This window comes from Lampris incognitus, chromosome 14 (genome assembly GCF_029633865.1).
Source record: "Lampris incognitus isolate fLamInc1 chromosome 14, fLamInc1.hap2, whole genome shotgun sequence".
Taxonomy (NCBI): domain Eukaryota; kingdom Metazoa; phylum Chordata; class Actinopteri; order Lampriformes; family Lampridae; genus Lampris; species Lampris incognitus.
This window is the reverse complement of record NC_079224.1, coordinates 27,011,621-27,033,148: the sequence shown is the minus strand read 5'-3', so window position 1 is coordinate 27,033,148 and position 21,528 is coordinate 27,011,621. Positions and strand designations below refer to the sequence as shown.

Below are 21,528 nucleotides of genomic sequence, written 5' to 3'. Positions count from 1 at the left end.
GGGCTTAGGTTTGTTTTCCACAGCCACATTGAGTTCTTGAGGGAGGTTATCAGTGTCTTGTTGGCCTTGTATAGTGCCAAGCACTCCAGTATCCATGTGTGGGGCATTGAGTCACAGGTCTTCTTGTAGTCAATCCAGGTGGTGCTCAGGTTGGTCTTACTAGGGCCGGTTTCCCAAAGATAGACTTTGACTATGGCTTATATATAACAGATAATCAGATTTCAGATAGACATCTAAATTCATCCGTTGCACAATGCAGTTTAGTTGTTGACTATCTTAAGCAAGACTACGGTACAATCAATTCTGGTTAAATTAAACTTTTTCAAAGTATGAATTATGTGTCAGCGGCTTTAATGTTTTGTCTGATCAGCTGATATATAAATATATTATTTTATTCATTTTATTGGCAGCTGATGATTGCTTATGGCATGAAAAAGGCTTGTACCGTCTCATAAAGAATTTACTTGACTCACTAGATTTTATATATATATATATATAGTGTGTGTGTGTGTGTGTGTGTGTGTGTGTTTAGGAATGGGGGGGGGTTGTCCCATCCAGGCTTATTTTTATAATGTGTTATCAAAATAAATAAATAACAGTGTAACTGTATTTTTACTGTCTTTTTTTTTTTTTGCAGAAATTTGTTGTTTGCTTGTTTGCGAAGCAGAATGACTGCTGTACAAACTACTCTAAAAAGCTAATTGTTCATACACTGCATTTACTTACTTACATGTATTTTGACCGGCACTTTGGCTTTGACCAGAGTGATAGCATTAGTCCACCGGTCACCGCACTCTTTTCTTTGACGCTCATTGTTTTTTGGCTTCCTTTGAGCTGACGTGTTTCTGCAAGATTCTGCAAAGTTTGAGACGATGTGAAAAATCGGGCTGGTGAGTCTTCATGTGTGATACCCTCAATCTGTCCCCTTTCACCTAGTGTGAATGCAACCAAGATTGTGGCATTATTAATTTCTAACAGCAGCTAAGATAATTAACCTGCTAGCTTAATTAATCAATTTCAGAGTGAATGGTGAAGCAGATGATCAATTAAGAATGAGGTAAGAGGCATCAAAGTGGGAGAGTGACTATGTGGGGAACAGAACAGAGGAACAAAGGAGACCATCAAGGAGAAGGGTAGAATTTAAAGGAAACAGGAGGTGTGGTATGAAAGAGGCGATACGAAGAAGGAAAAGAGATTTTAAGACTAGCAGGAGATCTGAGAACAGATGGAGAGGGGGGGGGGATTAAAAGGAGAAGGAAACAACAGAGAGAAGTTGAGGAACGAGAGAAGAGGTGAAAACTACTGAGTAGAGTCAGTTACAAATAGTTAGTGAAATGAGTGAGAACATCGTTTTTTGCAACAAAGATGGCACAGATAATTTTTAGACATTGGAATCTATTAATTACCTTAATGTAAGGTGGGAGATAAAGCAGATTTAGTGGGATTTTAAGATAAGTACCTCTGGGTTTCGAATCCAACTGTTAAATTGCAGGAAATTGCAATATCATTTTCAAAGTTTAGAGCCCCCACCCCCCTCAGTCCTGATGCTGCCTCTGACCACAGGGTTTACAGTTTTGGGAAGAGGTGTTTATTATACAGTGACAACCATGCAGAACAGTGACGTCTTGACTGGCAGTTGTGCTTCTGTTTGTCACTTTGTTTTTCACTTAAGTTTCTACTTTTTGTTTGGATCACTCACCTCCTGGTTCTACCAGACTCTAGAGCATTCTGTCTTTGTCCGTTTGTTTCCCGTAAGTGAACATAGTGAAGAGATAATTTATAATTAAATAATTTTATTATGTCCCAGGCGTCTAAGATTAGTTTGCAGCTGGCCCTTCTGGAAGGAGCGGGATTAGGAGAGTTTTTGTTTTGTTTTTTTTGTTCCCCAGAATAAATTTATTCAAGTTAGGACCATACAAACCTACTCAATGACAGGAGGAGGTACCAGATTTCTTTAACAGGAATAACATTGGTAAAGAGGGCATGGAACGTTTAAATGATAAGATGCACAAAGTACAGCCGTTGCTCACAATAGTGAGACACTATAATTTGTTCCCATAAATAAGGCAGAATGCAGTGTCCATAGAAATGGATAGTTGTGTTACATTTAGCCAATTCGGACAATGATGTTAAGAAAAAAAAACATTAAAAGGACTTAGATGACTTTCTTCAGCTCATCGTACAGCTCCAACACAAAGGCGCCGCCCATGCCTCTGAGCACGTTGGACCAGGCTCCCTTGAAGAAAGCTTTGCCACCCTCATCTCGTGCAATCTTACGCCAACAGTCGATGGTGCCACTGTACATGATGTCAGCTCCTTTACGTCCAGATTGCATCATCATGTGCCTACGGACAGTGTCAAAGGGGTACGAGGTCAGGCTAACCACAGCAGTCATGGTTTGGGCAATTATCCAGCTTACCAATATGTGAGTGTTCTTGGGATCTGGAAGCATACCCTTAGCTATGTCGTAGATGCCAAACTAAGCAGCCCTGTAGATGATGATTCCTTGGACAGACACATTGAAGCCTTGGTGCAAGCCCCTCACACCATCAGACCTGGAGATCTTCACCAGGCAGTCTCCAAGATCCTTGAACTCTCTTTCGTGGTCTGCTTTTCCAACATCGGCAGCAAGACGGGTTCTGGCGAAGTCAAGGGGATAAACAAAGCAAAGAGAGGTGGCTCCGGCAGCACCACCAGAGGCCAGGTTACCAGCAAAATACCTCCAGAATTGGGTGCGCTTGTCAACGCCATCAATGAAGACCTTCTTGTATTTGTCCTTGAAGGAAAAGTTGAGGGCCTGAATGGGGAAGTATCTGATGACATCGGCAAGGTTACCTCTCCAGAAGGAAAGGAAACCCTGCTCCTTGGGAATACGGGTGACACAATCAATGATACCCTTGTACTGCATATCAGCTGTGATCTGCTTGCTGGCATGCTGAACCTGAAGGAGAAGCTTCACCCTCTCGATGGGGGCAACAGCTGTCTTGGAGATGGGAGCTGAGATACCACTGGCCAAGAAGTCCTTGGTGAATGAAACTGCCTGTTCACTCATCGTTGGATGTTCTAATATGCCTTAAGAGATAATTCAGTACAAATGATACCCCCACTGCACTCTACTGTGGATGGCCTACACCAACAAAATGCAGGAGAGTTTTAAATGGATCATTTCATAAACCTCAAAAGGTTTAGAAATACATTATATTATGTACACAAGTATTGAATTTTGTAATACTAACCCTAACCACAACAAACCTTTTACTGCTGTTGCACTCTGATGATGGAAGGGTACACTGATGCCAAACAGGGGACAAAGTTTCATAAGTGTACAGTCAGTATATGGGAATGCACATTTGTAATATGGGAACATATAACACATACATAACACATAATGTAAGAATGCACACCTATCTGGGGCATCCGGGTAGCATAGTGATCTATTCCAATGCCTACCATCACGGGGATCCCGGTTCGAATCCCAGCGTTACCCCCGGTTTGGGTGGGTGTCCCTACAGACACAATTGGCCATGTCTGCAGGTGGGAAGCCGGATATGGGTATGGTGTCCTGGTTGCAGCACTAGCACTTCGTCTGGTCAGTCAGGGCACCTGTTGGGGGGAGGGGGAACTGGGGGGAATAGTGTGTTCCTCCCACGTGCTACGTCCCCCTGGTGAAACTCCTCACTGTCAGGTGAAAGGAAGTGGCTGGTGACTTCACAAGAATCGGAGGAGGCATGTGGTAGTCTGCAGCCCTCCCCGGATTGGCAGAGGGGGTCGAGCAGCGACCGGGAAAGCTGGGAAGAGTGCGGTAATTGGCCGGATACAAAAGAGGAGTAAAAGGGGGGGGGGAATCGAGAGAGAGAAAAAAGAATGTATTTAAGATAATACGCTCAAGACACAAGCAAATGCACAAATAATACACACAGACACAAACGTGTCAAACACAGACCCGCGGCAAACTAGTACATATTCAAAGCTGTATAGTTAAGGGATTAGGGTAAAAATAAAATAATGAAGCAAAAACATGTAGGTGGTAACAAGTATTTCCATTCGAAACCAGTCAGCTAAACTCTGTAGAGAGAATCTGCTGTGCATGTATTTTTATGTGGCCCTATCTGTGTGTGTGTGTGTGTGTGTGTGTGTGTGTGTGTGTGTGTGTGTGTGTGTGTGTGTGTGTGTGTGTGTGTGCGTGCGTGTGCACCCACGCTCTATCCATGGGTGTAATGGGGAGACAGAGGCCTGCCAGGCTCATTAAAAACCAATCAGTGGAATTGGTGATCAGACTGAAAAGGAAATTGATGCTGAACTCAGTGACTGTTCCTCTTGAATAGTTCAATAATTGCAGTCAGGAAGAACGGTGTTTCGCCCTCTCACCTGCACCCCTTTACCTCACCTCTACTCACCTAACTGTCTCCTCTGTTGGGCTCATCTCATCTCACTTCATTTCATTTCACCTCACCTTGCCTCTCTTTGCCTCACCTCCACTCACCCTGCTCTCCCCCTTATCCTCTCTTGCACCTCACCCCTATTGACTATGCCCCTGTCCTTGTTCATGATGTAGACTTATAATGGTAGAGACAAAAGTGAATACCCCACTCGTTTAGATAAAAAACTAATAATATGATTGAAACTGCTGATATATATTTTTTTAATTCTTGCAATAAAACGATTTATGCCTTTCCTTCCTAAAATGACCTTTCACCCCTATGGTACTAACATCGCTGTCATACTACTGTGTACTGTCGAAATGAACCAAAGAGATATTTTTCAGCTCCGAATTGTTGGATAAACTACACATATCGAAAGAAAAAAGAATGTAAACTCTTAGTGGCAAATTAAAAGGTAGATAAGTTGAGTTAGGTGTACCCTCCACTACATCCCCCTCCCCATCCAAACCTAGATGTCACAGCTTAAACAGTTGATAAATCCTGCTAAATATGATTTCCAGGAATTCATAGTGTTGCAATCAGAAAATTGGTAATATACTAGGCAACTACTTTGATTCTTAAGTATCCTGTCCTGAGTTTTCCTCCTGTAGAAGCTCTCCTATATCTCCAAATTTTATAAAATCATTGAATGGTTTCCAGATTCCCTCATAAACACCCAATTTGTTTTTCAAGGTATGCTATTCTCTCCATTGACACACATTGCCCCATATTTTTGATTTTGATCCAAGCACCAATTGTAGGTGCCACAGTTTTCTTATAGTTAAAAGCTATCATTCAGGGGCCTCCGGGTGGTGTGGTGGTCTATTCTGTTGCATACCAACATGGGGATCGCCAGTCTGAATCCCCGTGATACATCCGGTTTGGTCGGACGGCTCTACAGACACAATTGGCTGTGTCTGCGGGTGGGAAGCTAGATGTGGGTATGTGTCCTGGTCGCTGCACTAGCTCCTCCTCTGGTTGGCCGGGGTGCCTGTTTTGGGGGGAGGGGGGAACGGGGGGGGGGAATAACGTGATCCTCCCACATGCTACATTCCCCTGGTGAAACTCCTCACTGTCAGGTGAGGAGGCATGTGGTAGTCTGCAGCCCTCCTCGGATCGGCAGAGGGGGTGGAGCAGCGACCAGAACGGCTTGGAAGGGTGGGGTAATTGGCCAGGTACAATTGGGGAGAAAAAGGGACAACCCCCCCCCCAAAAAAAAACAAAAAAGTTTTGCCTGCAATATAGCAAAATCAATAAATGTATGTTCTGTGGTTTTCAAATTAATATCTGTTTGATACGAGTGTAGCAATATCATCTTGGAGTCTGATTGAATATTCACGGACAAATGTATCATGATTTTATTGGTCACCTCCTTCCAGAATTTCTTAATTTTCGCACACTCCCAAATACAATGTGTGAAAGTTCCTTGAGCCTCATTACATTTAAAACAAGTGTCAGGTATATTACTATTATATTTATACAATTTGATGAGGGCTAGAGAAGTCCACATCGACCAGTTTTATTGAAGTAGCTTTAAATTAGTGTTGGCAGGCAATGTTCTAATTAGTATTTGAAATGTCCTCTTTTACATTTGCCCTCCATGTATATTGAGGTCTCATTAGAGTTAGATGCAAGCCAGTTGTATATTAATGCAATCAAACTATTACTATTGCAAATCTTGGCAATAATTTCTTCCAAGGATGGAAGTGCACGTATTACCAATGACTGGTTTTGTGTCGAAGAGATAAGACTCCTAAATTGCAGGTATTTAAAGAAATTCTTCCTTGAGATGTTAGAGAGATTGATACGCACAGTATTACTTTTCCTTCAGTTTGCCTTCTGTGCCTGGCTGGATACCTCGTGCTATGAGACACCAAACTGAACAAAAGCCAAGTGAAAATTGCGAGAGGAAACGGGGATATATGCACGAGAAAATTACGAATTGCTGCGTGAGAGAGGTTGAAATGCTGTTTAGTGTTCGAGAGAGACCGAGTTGCTGCACGAGAGAGTTTTTAGTGCGCAAGAGAGACTGGGTTATACTGCGTGAGAAAGGATGAGTTACTGCACGAGAGAGGCTTACTTTAAGAAGGGTGAACACAATAAAAACATTGCAGATGATTTAATCTGCGAAGTCCATCCAGAAAGCCCAGATCTGTGAATCAAGTCCAGACCTTCCTGGGGGCAACAGTGCTGTTCATTGATATTATTTTTACTCTGATGTTAGTAGGCCTACTTGCAGTAATTTACCCTGTGTCTTGGTTTACTCAGAGCATATTTTGTTAGTTAAAATCTCAGAGCATGGTGCCTACTCTTTATCAGTCTCTGCTTCATCAGAAATAAACAGAACACGTGCCTACCACATTTCTGGAGAGGCTTCTGCTTTGTATATAATGTGTGTGTATTAGATATGAGAGTATTCATTTGTACTAATAATCATTGAATGTGTAAGTCACTTTGGAAAAAGTGGTCTCTGTTGCTCGATCCCTCTCACATGGTGGAACTCATCCTCTCTTGCACGGTATCATCCACTCTCGCCCAGTAACTCAGTTTCTGTCATGCACTAAATCAGTGGTGCCCAACCCTGCTCCTGGAGAGCTACCATCCTGCCGTTTTTCCACTCCAACCCAAATTTAACACACCTGATTCTACTAATCACCTAGTGACCAAGACCTTGATTAATTGAATCAGATGTGTTAAATCAGGGTTGGAGTGAAAACCGGCAGGAAGGTAGCTCTCCAAGAGCAGGGTTGGGCATCACTGCACTAAATGGTCCTTCAACCTCTCTCACGCGGTAACTCGATCTCTCTTGCACACCTTAACAGTCATATCAAGTCAAGAAGGTTTTATTCGTCCCCAGAGGGGCAATTGCTGTGTAGCAGCGGCAACATTTAAACACACAAACACTCCGCAGAACACACAAGGCAAATAAATACAACATGTAGTGAGGCGAACAAAGCCAACGAAAAACAATGCAACAGTAAACAGTGTTAACAGTGTTTATCAAGGTCGAGCTAGTATTACTGCTTACTATTGGAGTTTAGCAGTGAAGTGGCTGAGGGAATGAAGGAGTGTTTGTATCTATTGGTTTTGACTACTGGGTATTTGAAACCAAGGTCTGAAACTGGGTGCAGGGGGTGGGTGCTGTCAAACAGAATGGATTCTGCCTTCCTTAACATCTGCTTGTTATATAACCAGAGTGTTACTACTGCAGACCTTGATCACCTTTGTTGATGCATTTTACTGTTTAAGATTGAGAGAGGCCTACCAACCGATAAAAGAAAAATCAGTAACTGACTCAATAAAAGATCTGTAGAACAAAGTCATCAGGGACCTGTCGACACTGAACTTAGCCAGCTTCCTCAGACAAAAAAGGCGCTGTTGGCTTTTTTTGTATAGCAAATTGGTATTACAATCAAAGTTCAGCTTGTTATCAATGCAGTGCCGAAGTACTTGTAATGACTCAATAATTTCACCCTCCTGACCATTAATCTTAGTGTTGACCGGGTTGGAGGGATTACGTCTAAAGTCAATACACATGTCTTTGGTCTTGGTCACATTTATTTCCAAAAAGGCTTCCTGACACCATTTGGAGAAATAGTCCATGACGGGACCATGGGACATTTTATTCTTCTTCAGCAGGCTCACAATCACGGTGTCATCTGCAAATTTCACAGTGGATGATTTTTGAACTCAATGCGGCAGTCATTAGTGTACAGGACATATAGGACAGGAGAGAGGGCACAGTCATTAGTGTACAGGACATATAGGGGAGGAGAGAGGACACAGCCTTGAGGGGAGCCAGTTGATGTGGAAGTCAAGCCAGAAAAGTGTCCATTCACGCTCACTCTCTGTGATCTGTTGGTGAGGAAGTCCAAAATCCATCCAACAATGTTGGTGTCCAACCCAAAACGTTCCACAAGCTTCTGCACTAACAGGTGAGGCTGTAGGGTATTGAAGGCTGACAAGAATTCTACGAACAACAGTCTGGCATGGTTCTTACTACCCCCTAAGTGACTATGAATGAAGTAAGCAGAGTTATGGTTGCATGTTGGTTTGATATGCAAACTGTAACAGGTCGAGAAGATGCTCCGTCCAGTCCAGAAGTTCCTTTTTAATCAGTTTTTCAAATGACTTCATAACAAGAGAGGTTAAAGCTACAGGCCTATAGTCATTCAAGGTCTTAGTATAGCTCTTTTTTGAAATGGGAACTACTGTAGATTGTTTCCATAGATTGGGGACCTTTTGATGACAGAGTGACATTAAAAATATAATTGACCATAGGGCCTATTTGAACAGCACAGTGGGACAGCAGACGGCTACCAATGTTATCAGGGCCAGGGCTTGTTCGAACTTTACAGTGTTTAAAAGTATTCACAACACTACAGAAAAGAAAGTGACAGGTTGACTAGAGTTCAGTAGGTTATGTTTTAAAACAGCAGTTTCCTTCAACATCTCTCGCACACATTCATTTCCTCTCAATTTTCGCTCGGCTTTTGTGCAGTTTGGTGCCTCATACATTTCTATTGGGCATGCAGGTACTCATCACAGTGCACAGGGAACTCTGAGTGCAACGCAAAGTTGGGCGCGCGGCACAAGCCATCGGAAATAATGGGTTTCAGAGCGCAGCAGTGCCGTTATCACGTTTGTGTTTGAAAGCCCTATAAGACTTTGTGTGATCATGACTTTTAGAGGTATTCTGCATAAAAGTGCAAACCAAATGGGTTCTGTTTTTCTTTCCATCATTATTATTTCTTACATTATCATTTTTAAAGTTTTATGTGATTTTCCCCCCTCCCCCCTTTTTTCCCCCTCCCACCTGTTCAGGAGGGAGGGGGAAATGGGGGGGAATAGCGTGATCCTCCCACGTGCTACATCCCCCTGGTGAAACTCCTCACTGTCAGGTGAAAAGAAGTGGCTGGTGACTCCGCATGTATCGGAGGAGCCGTGTGGTAGTCTGCAGCCCTCCCTGGATCGGCAAAGGGGGTGGAGCAGCGATCGAGATGGCTCGAAAGAGTGGGGTAATTGGCTGGATACAATTGGGAGAAGGGGGGTGTGTGTGAAGGGACGGGGTTGGTACCGGATCTGCGGCTCATGCTTGGGGTCCTGCATGGGCGAGTATTTCCTCTTAATGCTTTTTTTGATATGATTTTTATCATGAAAAATTTTCTATTCATACTTTATTTATAATGGAAATTCACTCATAGCCATAACTTATTGAAAATGATGAGTAGACAGCATTTGGGCGCCGCCTTCGGAACGGGCAGAGCGTCGGCTGACTGCTTGGATCAGAAATGACACAGAACTTGAGTCAAGATGTAAGTAAGTAATGTCAAGCTAACCTCCTTACTTTAGTCATGTCTGTGTCAGAAAACGTCCTTCAGATGAAAGGCATTGGTGGCCATTGTTCAGCTATTGACATGGATGTATTCCGTAGCTTTCACAAAGCAGCCATGTCATTGTGTGCCTTTGTCAGTGTCTCCTATGAGAAGGCAAGGTAATGGCAGCAAGCTAGAGACTGACACCAGAACAAACGATAAGACTTTGATCACAGTATTACAGGAGACAGATTACGATGAAAACTGTAGAGATGAAAACGTTACGAAATCTTTTACAGTAAAACACTTGCAAATTACAAAGGGTAAGAACAGGTTACACATACTGTACTCACACTAATTGATAATGAGTGTTAGTAGTACTAATAATCTCCTTTTTTGAGGGAGAAGCCACAGATTGTGAAGGTGGGGCAGGCAGGCCTAGGATGGGAAATTCCAGTGCAAAGCATCATTAAATTAATTTACCTGATTGAGGCATAATTAATTAGTCCTAGTGTAAAGCCAGAAGCTGGAGCATGTGCAGTACTTACAGAGCTGGCTGAGAGCTCATTTTACTCTGTAGTAAAGCACCTTTTCTTCAAATACAAGAGAGACCCATAGTGGGACTCCCCTTTAACATGATTAACTTCATAAAAGTAATTTGATAAAGCTATTTGCATGCTTAATGCATATAAATGCTTAGAATTAAAATATTCTCATTGACATGGCATCTTGTGTACTTTTTTATGACTTGACATCTCAACATGAGAGCTTGTATTAGATACAGAAAACCAGAAATAAAGCAGACATTCATGTAAAAGACAACTATCATTTTACCCTCTAGTTTGATAGACTGACACTTATTATGCCCATCCAAAGCCAATTTTAATTTGTTGGCCATACAAAACAGGCATTACTGACACACTCCATGCACAAAACAGGCATTACTGACACACTCCATATAGGCATGATTTATGTATTTTAAGAATTGAATAGCAACCATAACCAAAATGGATACTAAACCAAGTTGAACATTTTATTTATTATGCGTTTTTTTATTTAGAATTTAAAAAAATAAGCAAAAGCCCTTTGATAATCACTTGTCAATTTAAAAATGAAACAAAACCGAAGTTGTAATAAAGTATTACATTGTAATTTTTGATCCACAGATTAAACTGGGCTCATTGGGGACAGCCTGGTCTGACGTAGCGAGGTAGACCATGGACCACAACCTTGGGCTGGATATGAGCGTCCGTTGTTTTGGTGGGGCACCCTGAGGTGGCATGGGCCTCTCCCCTTTTTCTACAAGTCCCTCCGAAGAAGAGCAGCCCTGGATGTCTTGATTATTCACTGCAGCAGTAATGACCTAGGACACATCGACAGCATGAAGCTTGTCACAACAATGAAGCAGGACCTGCCGCACCTTCACCAGCAGTTGCTCATGTCAAGTCAAGTCAGATTTATTTGTATTGCCCCAAATCACATAACATGTCTCAATAGGCTTCACAGGCCCACAAAGTTGCAACACCCCCTGGCTTAAACCCTAAAGAAGCTAAGGAAAAGCGTCCACAGAAAAAACCTTAAACCTGCAGGATGAAAATTTTGTGTCCCCCCCTGGCAGGGAGAGTGATTACTTCTCTTCTTTCAGCACTCTCCAACAAGGAAAAGCTACATCAATGGTTATCCATGTTTGTCCTTGCCGTTGATTGCTTTCTCTTTTTAAAAAAAATTTTAATCCTTCATCTGAACGCAGAGTTGCTTTTTCTTCTTCTCTGGAGCATCATGCATTTTTCTTGGACGCTTCCTAGGTTTCCTAGGTGGAGGCAAGCCAATCGGAGGCCTGCAAACGCTTTTGTCACACAGAAGTTCTGCTCTGGCAAAGCAGTCATTGCTTTTTGACATAAAATGCATCACTACCAGTGCTCCAGCACAGGAATGTCGGACCAGACACCAGACTTAAAACTCCGGTATACTGCGAAATACAGAGAGATTTACCTGGCGGTGAGGCGTAGTCATCATTGTGTGAACTCATTTGGCAAGGACATGAATGTCATGGACATTCGTGTTTAAGTCCCGCACTCTAGCTTTAATAGGAAAAAAAGGCAAGAAAACTTAGAGGGGCAATTCAAAGAGCGATCCCTCCAACACGAATGCCAGACATGCAATAGGTGCTGTCGTCACCCAGAGACAATGATGGAGTGCTGTTGTCAAGCAAAGGAGATAAATAAGAACAAAACGGGCGTCCAGGTAGCATAGCGGTATAATCCGTAGCCTACCAACATGGGGAACACTGGTTCAAATCCCCGTGTTACCTCCGGCTTGGTCGGGCGTCCCTACAGACACAGTTGGCCATGTCTGCAGGTGGGAAGCCGGATGTGGGTTTGTGTTCTGTTTGCTGCACTTGCGCCTCCTCTTGTCGATTGGGGCACCTGTTCAGGGGGAGGGGGAACTGGGGGGAATATTGTGATCCTCCCACGCACTACGTCCCCCTGGTGAAACTCCTCACTGTCAGGTGAAAAGAAGCGGCTGGCGACTCCACATGTATCGGAGGAGGCATATGGTAGTCTGCAGCCCTCCCCGGATTGGCAGAGGGGGTGGAGCAGCGACTGGGACGGCTCAGAAGAGTGGGGTGATTGACCAAATACAATTGGGGAGAAAAAAGAACAACACAACAAGGTTAAGGGTATACGTACACTAGACTGTATTGTGCCCAAGTACGTTTGAGCCCCAAAGTCCAGTTTGTTTGACTAGTGTGATCACTCCATACTATGCTTGGGCGCAGTTCAGCATACCGTGCCCTGGCCCACTTGAAGAGGTGGGCTCAGTCATGGTTCAGTTGGACTTGGGCAAGGTACGCCTGAGCATGGAACTTGAACTCTGACATCAATTATGCGACTGTCCCATTTAACAAACATGGTGGCATGATTTACTGAAAATCACTGCATTGCATAATTGATAAATCTGTAAGGCACGTGAGAGGGTTGTGTGTCACTGTGCCCAAAACAGCTCCAAATAAGCCACAAGGTAAATAAAATCATGAACTCCACTGTGCTATGTGAGAGCACTTCTCTTCAACACAAAAAGTCACATCATGATGACGTAAGCATGCTCTGGCCCGGAACATTAAGTGCAGTGTGAGTGCAGGCCAGCGCTTAGATTCACTCACTCTGCATTACGAGTTACACGTTAGAGGCACAGATACAGGTCAGTTTTATGAGTTAGGAATTGATATGAGACAGGAGAGGGGTGAGAGGCGTACATGAAAAGTCTGGTTTACATTGTTTTAAGTATTTTTTGAAGTTGATGGTATTTTGATGGTTTTTTTTGATGGTATTAAATTTCATTTTAAGTTGAAAGTGAATAATTTTTTATAAAACAGTGGGGTGTCCGGGTAGCGTGGCGGTCTATTCCGTTGCCTGCCAACACGAGGACCACCGGTTCGAATCCCCATCAAAATTAACATATTTCCTAAACCAAATCAAAATCGAATCAAACTAAAAAAAAAAACACTATCGCTCAGCACTATCCAACTCTAAAGTACAAATCTGGCTGTAGGCTACATATGAGTAGTTCGACTGTACAGTAACATTATCATTTTATATCTGTGTAGTTTGACTATATCTTAACATTATCACTGCATATTTGTGTAGTTTGATCATATCTCAACATCTTCACTGTATGTCTTTATAGATATTTTATAATTTCATGTTCTAGATTTGGTTTTCAGTTACCGAGCTTTCAGAGACTGCAATGTGTCCTTGTGTTTTTTATCCCCTGATATATTTTTCGCATTAATATCCTGATTACGATGTCCTGTTTTTTTTTCCTCTACAGTATTGACCAAAGAGTGTATCTTTGTCATTTGACCATTAAGTCTCATCTCTATCTCTTCCATGTTATTCTTCAGACTCAGACGTGGCGGGTTTCAATGGCAGGAGCAGCCTGCACTACAGGTGGAGTCTCAGGTCAAGACAGACGGTCAAAGAGGTCATTTCTCTAAATTTCAAAACCCTGAGAAATTCTGGGATACTCCTCCATGCAGAAGGACAAGGACAACCCTTCCTCACTCTGGAGTTAGAGAGAGGGAAGCTACTGCTGCTCCTCAGACGAGGTACAAAACTGGTAGAGCAGATATAGTACCGACATGTCCTGATACTATATACTGATATATACTAGTGGTGACAGGTGTAACACTGACATGTCTTACTACATGCTAATATGTGCTAAATCCTCAGGATCCCCTCACTTCCCAGTTATACCTTTGAATGGGCTGTTAATTGGTCAAAACTCATTTAACCTGTGTGAGTCACCAGGCACTAATAGCACCTCTATTACTGCTGAGCATACTTTTTATATTACTATCTACAGCCGCATCACACAAAGACTCAGGGGATTCAAGGACCCTCTTCCTACCTGCTATCACCAATGCCCCTACTCTTATCACCTTCTTTCACACCCTCTGTGCCCTGTCTTCCACCAGCTATCAGCTTCGCTGTCCTTCAGGAATTTGTTGTTCTGGAAACTGACTCTGCAACTGCTACCCAATGCTCTTCCCTCTCAGCACAAATTCTGCCCACTCACTATAAACCAGTTTGAACTGCAGCTCCATTCACATGACTCAGTGATGCTCTGATGGATGATAAGGCAAAGTTTCAGGTTGGAGAGCAGTTGTAACAACGATCCAGTACGTTATCGATCACTCCAATCCTCTTTCTTCACACGTGTCATCTTACTCAAAACGTCCTATTACCAGCACAAGGTTTCCAATGACTCCAGACTTTGCAAGTTGTTTTCCACCTTATCTTACCTCCTCAATCCCCCTGCCTCTTTCCTTTATCTATCTATCAATCTGTCTGTCTATCTGTGCATCTGTCTATTTGTTTGTCTACTATATCATCCATCCATTATCCAAACCACTTATCCTGCACTCAGGGTCGCAGGGGTGCTGGAGCCTATCCCAGCAGTCATTGGGTAGCAAGTGGGGATACACCCTGGAGAGGCCGAGAGGCCATCACAGGGCCCACACACACACACACACCTAGGGACAATTTTGTATGGCCGATTCACCTGACCTGCATGTGTTTGGACTGTGGGAGGAAACCGGAGCCCTGGAGGAAACCCACACAGACATATAGAGAACATGCAAACTCCACACAGAGGACGACCTCCAAGTTTGGACTACCCCGGGGCTCAAACCCAGGACCTTCTTGCTGTGAGGCGATTGCGCTAACCACTGCACCACCCTGCTGCCCCCCCCATACTGTATGTCCTCCAAAAAAATCTGTTGTATTGCTCTTGTCAGAATAGCCTGATCTCAGAGAAGACATTTGTTTTCTGTTATTGGATTTTTGATGACAAGTGTTAACTTGTAGCTACAAACTTCTTTGTAAATTTTATATAACATCATAAAACCCTCTGACTGTAACTTTGGATTGGCTTTGGTTGGGTGAAATGTCAAGCATACATACAGAGCAGCTAAATGAGTTTAAATTTGGCTCGTAGTCGACTGGCCTGCTGCTTCGCGCTCTCTTTACACTGGTGATGGATGGCACCCATTCACCGTAACATATGTCAAGGCAGGACAAAGTGAACTAGCACAGTAAATATGATGCATGGCCCGTGTGTGTGTGTGTGTGTGTGTGTGTGTGTGTGTGTGTGTGTGTGTGTGGCTATATTTGTGAGTACCATCATGACTTTTTAAACACAAGAGTGAGGACACTTGCAAAGTGAGGATGTTTTCGCCGGTCCTCGTTTCTTCATTGGGCTTTTTTTGAGGTTGTGATTTTGGTTCAGGGCTAAGGTTAGGATTAGGTTAAAGTTAGGGTATGGGTTAAGGTGAGGCATGTATTTATTTTTTTGGGGAGGATTTTTTCCCCCTTTTTCCAATTGTACTTGGCTAATTACCCCACTCTTGTGAGCCGTCCCGGTCGCTGCTTACAGGGAGGGCTGCTGACTACCACATCTGTCTGTCTGTCTGTCCGTCCGTCCGTCCAGCTGTCTGTCTACTTTCACCTAGTCCTCCATCAATCATACATCCTTCCATCTGTCATTTTTCAATCTAACCGTATATTCATCCCTCCATTCATTTTTACATCCATCTGCCCATCTATACTAGTGTCAGCCACATACCCATCCAAAAATCCAGATTCATCTGTCTGTCCATATATCACCCATTCTCCCATATTTCATCTTTTCTTCAGTTTCTCCATCCATCATCTTTTCATTAATCATGCACCTCCCCACTGACTCACATATCCACCAGTTTACCATCCATTCATCCAGTCATCTATACATCGATCCATCCATCCATCCATCCATCCATCCATCCATCCATCCATCCATCCATTCATCCATCCATCCAGTCATCCATACATCCATCTAGCCATCCAGCTATCATCCTTCAGTTCATTCAGTTTTTATCAGTCAATACATCTGTTCATCGCTTCATCCATCTAGCCATCCATCCAGCTACCATCCATGTCTGAATCACTCTCTTCTTTTATCCCTCTCTCTTTTTCCCTTTCCACAAACCACAGTTATAACAACTTTTCACCTAAAGGAAATTAAAAAACTGTTTTACCTTAAGGAAAACCTTTGTCCTCTGAAGCAATGGCTGTGGCACCTTTAAAAACTGTGTCACCTTACAGAGAGTCTGTGTCGGCTTGATGACTGAAACTCTGTGCCTTAATGACTGTGTCCCCTTAAATAAAGCCTGTTAACCCTTAAAGGCTGCGTCTGGGTGAAGACCGTCGCCTTACTGAGAAAACTAGAGCCACTGAGAACGCTACTGAGAAAATTAAAGCCATCCATTGTTTTGATAGGAAGGAGACTGGGAGTTGGTTTGTTCATGCTGTGAAGGACCCGGGCTGAAAATAAAAACCTTTCTCCGTCATCACCCTCTCTCTTTTTCTCTCCATCATTCTCTCTCTCACCCTACTTAAGATCTATGCCTTTCCTCGCCTGACTCCCTTTGTTTTTACTTTGCTCATTTTCTCTCTTTATTATTGGTATTTGTCATGGCTTATCTCCCCCAAATCTCTTCTCTTTTCTTGCATTTTGTCATCATCAGAAGGTGCCATTTGCCATTTTTTGCAATTGCACACGGTCATCATTTCTCCCTCCCTCACACACACACACACACACACACACACACACACACAAACTTTGTATGTTTTCTCCAACTGTTGTTTATCGCAGCCTTCCAGTTCATTTCACTCAAATTTTCTCTTCCTTTTTTAATCTGATCAAGGATAGCCATTAGCATTTTTTTAGTTGGATGCTCATTCAGTTGCTGTGTTTTTTCCTTCTTTCTGTCCCCCTTTCCTTTTACTCACTTTCTTTTTTTCTATTTTTTTTCTTTCTCTCTGTCTCCTTGGAGTTTGCAGTCAACAGACTGTATAATTTAGGTCAGTGGCTTTGTGCATCAACTCTGAGGTGCGGCACACAGCACGGTCCAGTCAGCTGTGTTAAAATTACACACACACACACACACACACACACACACACACACACACACACACACACACACACACACACACACACACACACACACACACAACGTTGACCAACCATAAACCATACTCTCGTTAAGAGGCAACCCTTTCTAACCAGCTATTGACTGAAACAACAACAGTGTCCCAGTTGAAACACACAAAAACATGTCTTTAAAACTTGCCTTGTTTCAGATCCTTTTTGTAATTTCTAAACACATTTTTTGTTCAAATTTGTCAAATTATCTCTTACGTCAAGTTTTACTGTCGGCTGTGTGAGTTAGAAGAGACAAGGGCTCGGTTTGATGCTCAGATGAATAACACATTAGGGATATGATATTACATTTTAAGTAGGAAATCTCACGCAAGAAATTCTAATAGAGGGCTTTTAAGAATGTAATCATTTCTATGTATTCACAGGTATCTAAGTGGGCAAGGAAATAAATTGAATTAGAAAATATCTTTGTACGGAATAGAAAAAGCAAAAAACGAACAATTTTAATGAGTAATGTGCAGGCTGGGTCTCTCTCCTACACAGTATCCCCATGTTGAATCAGTCAGAAAAACACTAAGATGTTATGTCATGTTGCATAAACGTGTAACATGGATATATACAAAGTGTATGATATTATTGTTATTATCATAATTATTGTTACTATCATTTGTATTATTTTTATCAATGCTTGTGGGGTGTGGTTTCACTGGGCCCCTTAATAAAAAGAGGGGCAATATTTTGATGTAACTGAATATGTGAACATCAGTGCCAGTCACGTGTGTAAAATCGTGGCAGCGATATAACTGGCTATGGTTGTCCAGAAATGGTTCCACGAATGTGACAATGAGTTCAGCTTGCAACCTGCCAGGTCAAAAGATTTAAAGCAGTCCAGGTGGCGTGGCGGTCTATTTCGTTGCCTACCAACACGGGGATCACTGGTTCGAATCCCCGTGTTACCTCCAGCTTGGTCGGGCATCCCTACAGACACAATTGGCCGTGTCTGCGGGTGGGAAGGTGGATGTGGGTATGTGCCCTGGTCACTGCACTCTAGCACCTCCTCTGGTCAGTCGGGGCGCCTGTTTAGGGGGGAGGGAGAACTGGGGGGAATAGCTTGATCCTCCCACACGCTACGTCCCCCTGGTGAAACTCCTCACTGTCAGGTGAAAAGAAGGGGCTGGTGACTCCACATGTATTGGAGGAGGCATGTGGTAGTCTACAGCCCTCCCTGGATCAGCAGAGGGGGTGGAGCAGTGACCAGGATAACTCAGAAGAGTGATGTAATTGGCCAAATGCAATTGGAGAGAAAAGGGGGGGGGATCCAAAAAAATCATAATTTCAATCAAATGCGGCTAGCAATGGCATAAGTTAAATGTAAATGGCATGAGTTAGTGAGCCACAAAAAGCTAAGTCAACACAACTATGGAAGCCACTGGTAACAGTCCGGGCCAGCATCCCTGTGGAGCGATTTCAACACCTTGTTGAATCCATGTCAAGACAATTTGAGGCTGTTTTTAGAGGTGCAAAATGAGGTGCAACCCAATGCCAGGAGGGCACCCGAAATGATTTTTACAGTCAATTTAGGGTGTGCAGCCAGTCTAATGCTGTTCTGTTATAAGACATTGTCATTGCAATTTATTCAATCAGTGCATTACGTTGTCTTTCTATCATTCTTATCCCTCTTTTCTTTTTTTTCTTTTTTGGATGTCAGTAGTTTTTCAGTTAGTCATCATTTTCTTTTCTCTTTCTGTTGTTGTGAGATGTTTCTAGAAAGCCCCTCCAGTTGTCTGTCTCAACAGAACAATTTGTATCTTATATCTTATTCTTTATATTTTCTCCTACTTTCCAGTGCTTTTAGCACTTCTGTAAATAATCTAAATCTAAACCAGAATGATTAGTTTGCTGATCTAAGTTGAATTATTTTAGTCACTTTATGTTTTAGGTATCTTTGTCCTTGATAGTACCAGTTGATAGTCACCAGTTCAAATCCCCGTGTTACCCCCGGCTTGGTCAGGCGTCCCTACAGACACAATTGGCCATGTCTGCAGGTGGGAAGTCAGATGTGGGTGTGTGTCCTGGTTGCTGCACTAGCGCCTCCTCTGGTCGGTCAGGCCCCTGTTGGGGGGGGGGGGACTGGGGGGAATTGCGTGATCCTCCCATGCGCTACGTCCCCCTGGTGAAACTCCTCACTATCAGGTGAAAAGAAGCGGCTGGCAACTCCACATGTATCAGAGGAGGCATGTGGTGGTCTGCAGCCCTCCCTGGATCAGCAGAGGGGGTGGAGCAGTGACTGGGACAATTCGGAAGAGTGGGGTAATTGGCCGGATGCAATTTGGGAGAAAAAGGGGCGGGGGATCTACGATATCCTCTCCGCTTTACATTTTATCATATGTCTGCTTACCATTGTCTTATAACTTGGACCAATTCTTTCCTCTCACTACAATAATTTTAGAAGGTAAACATACTGGGGATTGGTGTGTTACCCAGTGCATTTTGGGTAAGGAGCACTGAATGTTAACGGACCAAAAATGTAACACTGGCGTCTGTACCAGTGGTGCTATGAAGTGTCTGTCCTGGCCATTGGCTGTTGGTGCCATTTAAAAAATTTTTTAATCATTATTCCTCACTGAACACTGCCACTTGATAGCTTTATTTATATAAAGGGGTAGTTCACCCCGGAAATGCAAATTTTGTCATTATCTACTCTTCCTCCTCCTGCCAATGGAAACCCAGATTAGTGTTCTGTTTCCATACAACACTGAGTGAGTTGGCCAACAAAATATTACAGCCGTTTTATTCCAAACAATTGCACTGGATGGTGGCCAGTTTGTTAGAATTCCAAAAATGCCTAAAATTCCTTTCTCGCTTCCACTTACCCCAACACTGGCACAGGCTCGTTCACATTCAAGATCCATGCAACACTTCCTAAACAGAGATGTGGTGTGGTGAGAGCTCTTGAGTGAACGGAACATTAATCCGCATTCCTGGGGAAGAGGGTGAGTAGATGACAGAATTTTAATTTTGGGGATGAAGTATCACTTTAACAACTTGCTTTACACTTTTCAATGTTATGTGTTTGCACAGTGCTGCACAATCAAGAAAAATGTAAGTCTCAGAGTGACTTTTTGAAAAATGACACTACCTCACCTTGATTAATTCTGGATCGTAACAGTGAGGGAATAAATTTCAGAAAAGGGAGGGACCGATAGTGCAGGATTTTTATATACATTTTGAGGCCATATTTCAATCTGTTATCTACTGGTGAGTCAGTTCAGAGATTGTATTTTTTACCTGCCTGGGGGTAATTGTGTTTACAGTTATAGCGCTGGACGAGAATGAAGTGCTGAAACAATTACAATAGTCCAGTGATAAGAACTGTTATTGTCCTCCTCCCTAATCTGATTTGGTGTCACAGCGGACAGCCATAATGGAACAGCAGACAGGATATGATGAGGTGATATTTACTTGTTGGAGACATCTGAAATATAAGAGTACCATGTTCAGCATGGCCTCTGCAATTCTATGGCAAGCATATCCAACTCTTACTCAACTCAACTTTAGAAATAAGTACGGTTAACATTTGAAGCTGGAATCATTATATTAAGCCTTTATTTATCTAAGTTTATTTGTTGAGGGTGGTTATAATAATATAATGAATTTATTTATTATGCACCTTTAAAATCTTTATGACGTGCTTGACAAACAGAGCAAGAGTAGAATACTCAGAAAGCAATATAACCGCAGAAAGCAAAATGGTAAGGCCAAACAAAAGCATGACAAAATTAAGATAAAGTTAAAACAAGAAGACAAAAGGTGCAAAAACATAGTAGAGAGAAAACAAGGGTATTGAAAGATAAAGATGGTAAAAGAGATAAAAAGGCAGTAAAAACAATTTTAAAAAATGCAAATATAAATACAATTAAAAGAATAAAAGCAATAAAAAGATGACATAACAAAAGCAAGTCTATTAAAATACGTTTTAAGAAGTGATTCAAAAGAAGTCACTTTTTCTGCAAGTCTTATCGCCTAAGGCAGTTCTTTCCAAAGCTGAGGGGCCCTGACAGCAAAAGCATGGTCATCTTTAGATTTAAGCCTTGACTTTGAAACGGCCAGAAGACCCCCCTACCTGAGGATCTAAGGCTGCCAACTGGCTCATATGGTGTCAACATTTCTAATATGTAGCCTGGGGCCAGGTCCAAATGTGCTTTGAAAGTGATCAGTAAAATCTTAAAATCAATTCTAAAATGAACAGGGAGCCAGTGGAGAGAGGCAGGATTGGGGGGATGCGATGTCATCTGTTAAAACCAGTAAGA

The 21,528-nt window shown here is 42.7% G+C and overlaps 1 protein-coding gene and 1 pseudogene across 1 annotated transcript in view; one reads left to right on the top strand and one right to left on the bottom strand.

Moving 5' to 3' along the window:
- The window catches only part of LOC130123787 (contactin-associated protein-like 4), a 137,361-nt gene that overhangs the window by 21,122 nt on the left and 94,711 nt on the right, over nt 1-21,528 (top strand). Inside the window, exon 3 of the mRNA XM_056293077.1 lies at nt 13,641-13,844. Within this exon, the coding sequence (XP_056149052.1) occupies nt 13,641-13,844 (204 nt within the window). The remainder of the gene's footprint in view (nt 1-13,640; nt 13,845-21,528) is intronic.
- On the bottom strand, nt 1,871-3,122 carry LOC130123788 (ADP/ATP translocase 3-like; annotated as a pseudogene).